The sequence below is a fragment of the Harpia harpyja genome, chromosome 1, assembly GCF_026419915.1.
Source record: "Harpia harpyja isolate bHarHar1 chromosome 1, bHarHar1 primary haplotype, whole genome shotgun sequence".
NCBI classification, from domain to species: domain Eukaryota; kingdom Metazoa; phylum Chordata; class Aves; order Accipitriformes; family Accipitridae; genus Harpia; species Harpia harpyja.
The window spans coordinates 35,619,560-35,629,861 of record NC_068940.1 but is presented as its reverse complement, the minus strand read 5'-3'; the positions used below and the strand labels follow the sequence as shown (position 1 = coordinate 35,629,861).

General features: G+C 40.1%; 1 protein-coding gene across 3 annotated transcripts; it reads left to right on the top strand.

Annotated features, from left to right (window-relative positions):
* The first annotated feature begins 637 nt into the window (after window positions 1-637).
* RAE1 (ribonucleic acid export 1) lies at window positions 638-9,505 on the top strand. Of its 3 annotated transcripts, none has more exons than XM_052786843.1 (13): window positions 638-702; window positions 1,312-1,408; window positions 1,562-1,666; window positions 2,519-2,611; window positions 3,043-3,129; window positions 4,119-4,205; window positions 4,469-4,540; window positions 5,120-5,227; window positions 5,572-5,678; window positions 5,764-5,839; window positions 6,363-6,557; window positions 8,146-8,231; window positions 9,148-9,505. In XM_052786843.1, coding segments are annotated over exons 2-13 (1,107 nt in total). In that variant the 5' UTR covers window positions 638-702; window positions 1,312-1,318; the 3' UTR covers window positions 9,149-9,505. The 3 variants fall into 3 exon arrangements, with proteins under 3 accessions (XP_052642803.1, XP_052642794.1, XP_052642785.1); XM_052786834.1 differs by having other exon boundaries at window positions 8,815-9,505; XM_052786825.1 differs by having other exon boundaries at window positions 8,146-9,505.
* Window positions 9,506-10,302: the final 797 nt, after the last annotated feature.

Here is a 10,302-nt window from a genome sequence, read left to right as displayed (position 1 = left end):
TCCTCACCGCCGACCAACACATGGCCTAACGTACGGTTGGGGAGCAGAGAGCTCTTCTACGTCTGGCCCTAAGCGAGGCTTTATTTTCATGAGAACAGGCGAGCTTCGAAATACTTGGGGCAGTACCCTACCAAAGGCTAACGCTCCCGGAGCCTGCACAGGTGCCGCTTCCCCACGCTGCAGTCGTCCTACCTGGCGCCACCCCGACGCCCCAGGGGAGCTGAACGTGCTGGGACCCGCCCGACCACCCCAACTCCTCCACGTCGGGAAAAAAACCCCACCCTCTTCGCAACGTCTGCTGCAGCGCTACAGACGGCACTACTCGGCTCACCCCGCTCCTCACAGCCCAGGGAAAGAGCGCGTCATTAATCCTTCTTCTCTTGCCTTAGCGGCAGCGCCGCGGAGCTCCCCAGCGGGCCGAGGGGAGCGGAGCAGGAGGAGCAGGAGCGCGGCCGCTCCAAAGCGCGCTCTTCCCGGCCGGGACAGCGGCCTCTCCCCGCGGCCCAGCGCCGCCCCGGGCCCCGCACCGCCCTGCGCCTGCCTGCGCCCGACCCCTTCCCGCCCCGCCTGGGCAAGGGCGCAGGCGCCGCCACCGCCCCGCCGGCCGTGGCGCCTGCGCAGAGAGACGCGGCCTGCCGCCGCCGCGTTTGCCGCCGGGCCGCGTCGCTGGAGGCAGCGGGCCGGAGCGGGTCCGCCACACGGGTGAGTGAGGGGAGGCGCTGGCGTCCGCCCCGTGCTCCCGGACGGCCCGGCCCGGCCCGGCCTCGCCCGCGGGCGCCCTTCGCCCCCCTCCCCCCCTTCCAACGGACGGCCGCTCCGTGCGCCGGTTCTGGCGGCGGGGAAGCGGGCCCCCAGCGAAATGGCGCGTCCTCGCCTGCCGGGCGTCCTCGCTGCCCCACCGGGCGGGCTGTAGGCAGAGACGCGAGGCGGGGGCGTATGCCGGAGGGGGAGCACCCCCGGGGCGGGCTATGCCGGGCGCGGGGCTCCCCGAGGCGCCGTTGCTCCCGCGGCCCGGTGGTGCCGGGGGAGGGTTGAGGGGCACGGGGGGGGGTTCGCTCTCGCCAGGTGACGACCGGCGAGGGATCCCTGACAGTGGCGGCGGCGTGGCCGACCGGGAGGTGTCAAGGATCCAGCTGCAACGAGGAGTGTGATTTTCTTTTTTTTTTTTTTTTTTTTAATTTCGTGTACTCTTATATTCCTGGGTGCCTCCCAGGCGGGGTGAGGGGTGTGCTGGTGTAGTGGCTGCGGTCAGACACCCTAGGGATGCTTCAGGGCCTTGCAGGTCTCAGTAAGGCTTTTCCTTGTTTGCAGGGCAAGGATGAGTCTGTTTGGATCAACATCTGGGTTTGGTACTGGAGGTACCAGCATGTTTGGCAGTACGACTGCAGATAACCATAATCCGATGAAGGTATGTGCGTTAGCCCCCATGGGAAACGCTGTTGTTCTGCTGTGGTTTGATGTGTCATGGCAGTACCTACTAACTCACCCCACGGAAGTAGTAGAATCTCAGTGCACAGTTTTCAAATGTGGCTAATTTTGGTTTGTCTTCTGTCCTTTATAGGATATTGAAGTAACATCTCCACCTGATGACAGCATATCTTGCTTAGCATTTAGTCCACCAACATTGCCGGGTAATTTCCTCATTGCGGGATCATGGGCAAACGATGTAAGTACTCACAGTCAGACCTACAGATGAATAAAGTGGGAGCATTGGTGCCTAAACTGCAAAATGTGACTCTAAACACTTGTGCCAGGGCACCTGAAAAATCTTCCTTGTTGCAGAACTGCAAAATCTGTGTCGGGTGCCAAGGCACTAAGTTTGACATAGCTGAGCTGCTTCAACTGAGAAATTCAGTTGTGACCTTCAGATAAGTCGTTCCTCTGCCTGTGTGTTTTAAGCTTCAGCTCGGAATATGCAGTCAAAGTTTTCCCTCTTAGATTTTTATTACTTCGACTTTTCTTTTTCCTACTTGTTTGGTTTTTAGCTTCATTTTCTTACACAATTAGGCTAACATAGTTATGCTTTGCCCAGTGAAAGAACCATGAACACAATGGTAAATCACCCAGTTTGACAGTGTAGTCTCAAAAAAGATTAAGTTCCTACAACCTTATTGAAGTTTGGTTGGATTGAAGGGTGAGATCCCAACTGGAAAACAGGGAGGGGAGGACAAACCTGAGTGCATTTTTTAACTGTTCTGTTTGGTCTGTTGGCCAGTAGCCTGCAGCAGGCAGCTTCTTCCTAGTTGATGGTTAAAGGCTCCCCAGGAGAGCACTGGGAGGTGTTACATGATCGTAAGGTACTTTTGAGGTGGGGTTGAAGTTGTGGGGTTGAATTGTGGCTGTACAGTTAAAAGGAACATAATCAGAGAAAATAAGGTTTCAGTAGTTCTGAAAAAAGCTTGGTGTTTGTAATCGTGCTTTTTGTTGGATAAACTTAAGGCTGGGATCTTCAAGAAGAGAGGTCTTTTAAGTTCTTAGTGTTAATATGTTACATCTGTATATGCTTCTCCTGTTACAGGTTCGCTGCTGGGAAGTTCAAGATAATGGACAGACAATTCCAAAGGCTCAGCAGATGCACACAGGGCCTGTACTAGATGGCTGCTGGAGTGATGTATGTTCCTTATTTAAAAATAAATAAACAATTTTTACCAAAACCCTAAATAAATTGGCATGTGGTTTCCAGACAGACATGAGTGCTGCATGTAGATGCAGCCCATGATTATTGTATAGACTTATGTTACTGTAAATATGTGCTAAGCATGTCCTAATAGAAGAGACTAGCATGGGCCTAAGAAGGGTAAAAGTGAGTTTAAAAGTAATAATGTATTTAAAGCTAGATAATAGCTAGCACAGTTTTCTCTTTTACGATGCATACAGTCATAAATAAATTTCCATTTTTATGTTTCTTCTTTGTCTTGCAGTCCCTGTATATGTTACATTCGTGTTATGCTATTACTAGAAGAGAGTAAGACTTGACAGTTTTCTAATAGATACTGCATGATAGGGCTATTTAATCTCTTGGTCTTATTCTTGTTTTTTTAGGATGGGAGTAAAGTATTTACTGCTTCCTGTGATAAAACTGCCAAAATGTGGGATCTCAACAGTAATCAAGCTATTCAGATTGCACAAGTAAGCAAGCAAGCCCCAAGCTATTAGGTGTTTTTTTTTCTTTTCTATTTTTATTAAAAGCTACCTTTATTAGCAAATTAAGCTAATGTTTAGTGCTTCTGAAGTAGATGCTGCTATTTGAAGAAGAGGTTGTAGGGTCCTTTTTATATTTTTGAGATAATGAAGTACACATGAACAGGGAGGCCTGCAATCAAAGTGATTTGAATAACCTGTACAGCTGTTTCCTCTATTTTACTCGAGAGACCTCTTTCCATTGCTGCAGTGATCTCACTAAGTCACCCTGCTGCATTATAGGGGGAAAAAAATTTAAGAAATCATTGAATTCACTTTCACAAATACTAGCTTTCTGCTGCAGCAGTAACAGGGATTATAATTTATGTTCTCAATTTAGAAGTGAATGTCTGTTTGTAGAATATGTAGTTATGGTGACTAAAATGAGTTACTAGTTATATAACTTAAGAGAGTTAAGTCCTTTTAATGATTGCTTCTTGTATCTTATTTGGGGTGATAAAATGCAGATTCTCAGCCTTGATTTTAAAATCTTGTTGATGTAATTAACATAGGCCTTTCTTCTGCAGCTGTTGTCAGAAGCTGGTTTTTTCATTAGTTTAATACGTTAATTAGTTTAGTACATTATTTATTACAAATTGTTGATTTTTACCATGATGGATAATACCTTTTATAAATAAATAGAAAGTCCTGCTGTTCATAATTTGTATTTCTGCTGTGACCATATTCCTATACAGGGTGACTTGATTGTAGTTCTTTGTGTCAGGATCCATTTTTTTCTTATGTGGGTGATTTTACAGCATTAAACACAATAAGGTCACGACCAACCTTCATCCTAACTGCTGTGACTAAAATATTGAATCACTTTTCTTGAATGGATTAAAAAAGTATAAATACATACAAAAAATATGAGGAACATAAGAAATGTGGACTGTTGTCCTAGTAAATGTATGTGTATTTGTAATTTTTTTTTTCTTCAGCATGATGCTCCTGTGAAGACTATCCATTGGATTAAAGCACCAAATTATAGCTGTGTGATGACAGGAAGCTGGGATAAAACTTTGAAGGTATGATTTTTACCTGAACAAATCGACACAAAGTGTGCTAGTAATCTGTGTATGAAAATACTTGTGAAGTTAAAGTATTTTATTAAGTACTAATACAAAAAACAGATTCATGAAATAGCCTCGCTTCACAGAGGTTTGCAGTATTCTGACTATAGACAACAATGAAACAACTTGGTACCAATTGCATTCTCTTTACTAAAGTAATTTAAATGGTGTATCCTCAACTCCAAGCATAAGTTTGTTCATTTTTCTGTTTCCATCAGTTCTGGGATACCCGTTCACCAACACCTATGATGACATTGCAGCTCCCTGAAAGATGTTACTGTGCAGATGTGGTAAGCCATGATATACGGTAAACTAGTGTCAGCTAGATGACTGGGAGCATGAATAAACTGGCAGTTTTGGAGGCTTTGTAGGTTAGCACTAAATACTGACTGTTAGTATAGAATCATAGAATAGTATTCGATCTCTGTGTGATTTTAGCAATAAAACATAAATTGACCTTCTTGATCAGGCTCTGGAAAAATACGTGTTTGCATCATACAAAACATGCTTAGTATCCTTTTAACATCACGAAACCGAATCAGCACTAGGACTGACCTACCCTCATTTCTGGATGAGTTTGCATTACCCTTATTGTGACTCACATTGGAAGGGTCAGCTAATAATTAGAAGATTTTTGGTATGTTTAATTTCTCAATGGCAGGGAAGAACTGATTTGTTTTGTGTGAAGATATGTCTACAAATGAATTTTGTTCTTTCTTGTCTTCCCTTTTCCCTCCCTCTCTTCCCCCCAGAAAATAGTCTAATTCCTTTAACTTCTTCAGAGATTTCTGCAAAATAATAAATAGAATTCTCTGCCATGCTATTAACACAAATGTCTCTCTTCCAACCTATTTTACAACCTTACCCAGGTGCATCCTATGGCTGCTGTGGCCACTGCAGAAAGGGGTTTGATAGTTTATCAGTTAGAGAATCAACCTTCTGAATTTAGAAGAATAGAATCTCCTCTTAAACACCAGGTAAATGATTATATTTATTACAAGCTTATTTATATAGATTGTTGAAATTCTGGGCTTGCCATTTTTGGGTAAAAAGAGTGTTTCAAAACCAAAGTACTTTATCTTGGTATGGCACATGTCCCGGTTTGCCGTTGATCTGTTGCTAATTTTTGTAAGGATTTAGAAATGTAAATACTGTGGCCCAAATTCTCAATAGAATTTGACCTATCTCTTGACCTTGTTTGTGTTTTTGCTTTACTTTCCATTGATGTATATAATGTTTTGTGTCCTCGTGGAAAACAGCATTCAGAAAATCTGGCCCTTAGTCCTCTGTCTAAAATCCTCTGTATCTTTCTCAAATTTAGCATCGCTGTGTTGCTATTTTTAAAGACAAAGTGAACAAACCTACTGGATTTGCCCTTGGAAGTATTGAAGGAAGAGTAGCTATTCATTATATCAACCCCCCAAATCCGTAAGTATCATTTAATAAAACATCATTTCTTTATTGCTCAGTTTACAATGAGGAAAGTAAAAAGACTTCTTTTTCCCCTCCCCAGTGCAAAAGATAATTTCACTTTTAAGTGTCATCGCTCCAATGGAACAAACACTTCAGCACCTCAGGATATCTATGCTGTAAGTATCCAGCATATACCACTAGAGCATTTATACAGGGCAATACGCACTCAATGTAAAATTGGCTGTGAATTGTTTGTTCTCCTTAACTTCAGGCAAGATAAGAGGTCATCTTAGATGTATGTTTAAAGACCAGTCATACATTAAGAGGAAAGACAAGCTCTTGTACTTCCCTTAAAACAAGCACCAGATCAACCATTGATAAGATCATTGTGGTGGACATGACACTTGTTAATTTTGCTGATATTGAAGCAATACTTAATATATTTGTGTAATGGGATTATGCATTGAATTTTTAGGTACTACAAAAAAGATGATGCTTTCCTTGTTGCTTTGGTGGGGTTTGGGGGTTTTTTGTTTTTGTTTTTCCAGAAAACATATCTGAAAACATTTAAAAGAAAATTAAGAACTATATCTAGTTAAAAAAAAGTCTTTGCTGTGTATTTACTCTCAGGATTCAGCACATGTGTTGTGAGTGTTCCCATGTGTGGTGTTTTACACAGTATTTTTTATGATTCTGCAGGTAAACGGGATAGCATTTCACCCTGTCCATGGTACTCTTGCAACAGTAGGATCTGATGGTAGATTCAGCTTTTGGGATAAAGATGCACGAACAAAGCTAAAAACATCAGAACAACTTGACCAGCCAATATCTGCTTGTTGTTTCAACCATAATGGCAATATATTTGCATATGCTTCCAGTTACGATTGGTCAAAGGTAAGAAAGGTTTAGACTCATATTTGTATTTACAGCTGACAACTAAGACTATCTTTTCTTATGAGGCTTTCACTGTTCTTTGTAAATAGTAGCTGAGTCTTTCTAATTTCACAAGCATGCAAGAGAACTTAAAATGGTCATTTTAGACATCTGAGAAAATTTAGCACTGAAGTAGTGCATTCTTTGGTTTTTAGCTTCAGTTGGATAAGATTGCTAAATAATGCTATTTTGCAAATGTGGATGAGCAAAATGTAAATTACATGATTCAGAAGTTATTCTGGTTGCTCGCGCACATTCTGCTGTGGGGAGTGTCATGGGGCAATGTGGCACCCTGACAGGTTCCCACAAATCTCTGCTTCTTTTGCAGATTCTCTTTAACTTTAAAAAAAGCTGTGACTGTGGTTATAAACATTTAAACCAGTGTTTGAATGCCATGAACTAAATTTCCAGTACCATTCAGTGCAGCTTGTTGGTAGCACTTATTTATGTATTTCTCTTCCAAACTTGACTCAACAATAAATCATACAGATGCAAGAGAATCGCAGCAAACCATGGTATGTGGAGGACCAATGCTCCTTAATAGTTTAAGAAGGGGTAGCAAGGTTGAAATGTAAGTGACTTTAATGGAATGGCAACTTCCATTAAAAGCGTTACTTTCCTGTTATAACTAGTGCTTTTAAATTTGAGGATAACATTCCTTGTGGTTTTGACTGAAATGAATGCAGAGATCACACAGATTAACTTGATTGCATGCCACAAAGAGAGCAAAATTTTAATTTACTGCATTGTATCTAATCTTCGGGATGCTGCCCAAAGTAAGATAACTTTGTTAGATGCTAGGGCAGATGAATTCTTCTGTTCTAGATGCTTGGGTAGACTGCAGTGGTAGATAGTTACCGAGGTATCTGTCAGATCTGTAAACCAATATTATGTAATAAAATCAGTAGGTACTAAATTTCCTTTCTAGAACCATTTCTGTCAAGTGGAGTTGGTAATTTTCAAATTGTGGGTTGGACTTTAATAACTTTATTGGTGTCTACTCTCCCTGATTTGAATACTTGCATATTGAGTTGGTGATGTGTATGCAAATAATGTCAATATGCAAAATAGTATATTTGCATCTGCAGTTGGGGAACAGAGATATTTTTGCAGTTGTCTGTAGAACTTTGAAAAAATGTGACCTTATTTCATTTAGAAGATAGAAAACATAAAGTGAAACTGGGTGGCCATTAACATTTTAGTTTCTTCTCTGTCTAGAATGACATTAAAAAAAAAATCATATTGAGCTCTTATGCTGCATCTGTAAAGTAGAGCTTAGAGATACATAGTTATTTTTTTATGAAAAGCTTTTTATACCTTAAAAATGGATAAACATCCCTCAAATTTTACTTTATATGCACAGTTCTTGTAATTACTTGTTATAGTAAGCTGTTTCTAATCCACTAGTGTTGTCCAATATCTGGTCTTAAAGACTTTAAGATTAATTCTTAATAAACCAAACTAATGGTATATTCATATTCTTACTTTTTAAGGTAATGATGGTATTTCTTCTTTGAAGAGAGTAAATACAGATAATTTTTCTCTTTAGGGTCATGAATTTTATAATCCACAAAAGAAAAACTACATTTTTCTGCGAAATGCAGCAGAAGAGTTAAAGCCTAGGAATAAGAAGTAGTGAGTATGAGTGTGACTTGTGTTACTCTACCATTTTTCTGCCATTCCTGCCTCTACTCCACTGCTCTTCTGCCATTTGTGCCCTATTGCACCACGGTTCAGTCAACTTTGGATCGCTAACATTTAGCAGGAACTGTAAAAATTACATTAAATGTATTCTGACTTGCTGGAGAACATTTTTTCAAATTAGAAATTCTGATGTGTATAAGAAAGAGAGGCTAGTATTCACATGACTTAACCACTGTCTGTTCCACAGCAATAATGAAATTGCAGCAAAATCTAAATCTGGGTTAGATATTCCTGCTTACAAGTGCAACCATTTATATCTATGGATTTATTTTATTAGTACTACCTTAAAATATGTTAATTATAATAGTTCTGGAGAAGTTGTATAAATACTGTATTTTTTGTAAGTACTTGAAGAATTGCAAGTAATTCTTCTCAAAGGAGGCTTGTTATTACTTATTGTTCAGGGGTTCTTTCATTGTTTTCTGATTTTTAAAATGGAAATACTGTCTACTGTATGCCAGGAAGAAATGCCTTGCAAATTGTTTTCCCTCATTTTTTTGGATGAATTTGGTAGGTATGTGAGTGGCCAACAGCAGTGACAGAAACTCAAGACAGATGATGGGCACAATGCAAATTCTACTTTAGTTTTTTCTTGCGCTCCAGCAATGGACATGATTTTTGAGCCAACGACACTCATGCTCATTCTTCAGTCCAAAGGAGAAATTGTCAGTTGTGCCAAGTGATACATAGTTCAGTAATAAGAGCAAACCATTAAAGGGTTTGTTTTGTTCATGACCACACCAACATGTGCAAAATACTTGTGGCCTAAACTGCTTTAAAACTGACACCTTTTAGAGTTAATAGTTGATTCTTCTACATCTCTTAACATACTTTTGTCCCTTAACAGGGGTTTCTGGACTGAAAAAAAGTACTCATTTTTGTATTAACTAGAAATAAGTGCTGGTGAGTTTCATCCTGATCAAAAATGCTGTGAAACAAAACAAGTGGGTCTCTTTCTGACTTGAATCTACCACTGTTTACTTTTAACTAGCCAATTGTATACATGCCAAAGTTTTCTTTTTAGAAGTGAATACTTATTATTCCTGTTTAACTATTGTTTGTTTGTTAATGACTAAATAAAAATGGGGGGGCGCATGTATAGAAATACCTGTCATATTGTACAAATTCTCTGTAAAACTGTATGTTGTAACGCTTGTGGTTATGGATTCGTGCTACATTTCAAATAAAATTTTTACTAAATGCTTTTTTATATTCAAAAGTTCTCTTATAATGACATGGGCAAGGTGGTGTGCTTCACTTCTAAAAGCAGCTTCTTGTCCTTTCACTGTAATTCAGATACATTTTCTGGAAGTACTTTTTCCCCAGCTGCTTGAGCTGGAAATCTAATGCTTTTTCAAGTCGCTATTCCATTATGAACGATTCCTGTGGTTTTGCGTGAAAGAATTAAGAGGACTAGCATGAAAGGCCTTTTGTTTTACGAGAATGAATCAAGTTCTTTTGCTATTTTAACAGCCGAACACCTGACAATTTGTCTTTAGTACAAATGAATCACACTACCTTCAAACTCTCTATAGCCTACTGGTCCTGTAACTTCAGACTCTTCTCTCTACAGCATTCATCAGTTTTTGTTGGGTGTGTATATCTTGTTTGGTATAGTTGAAGGAAGCTCATGAAATACATTCTGCTGTTGTTTCGAGATGCTCTTTTCTGGGTTTTATTCCTCAAGTTAGTGGTTTTTTTCCCTCTTACTTCTATGGTTTACATGGCTTTAGATTTCACATTCATGGGCTATTTGTTTTCTTTAAGATAGGAAAGAGTTCTCAGTAGTTAAATCAATAGCTGGCCATTTGCTCAAACATTTCTTTTGTTTTCGTTGAATTTTATTTTTCAAGGTTGTGATTATTATGCTGTAATCTTTGGTTGTTGGTACATTTTTTCCTGTCTTCCCAGTTAAATGAATGCCACCAAGCTATTGCAGGCTGAAGGTTAAGTGTGTGTGATCATTGATGACCAAAAAAAATAAAATTTCTAATCTCTCATG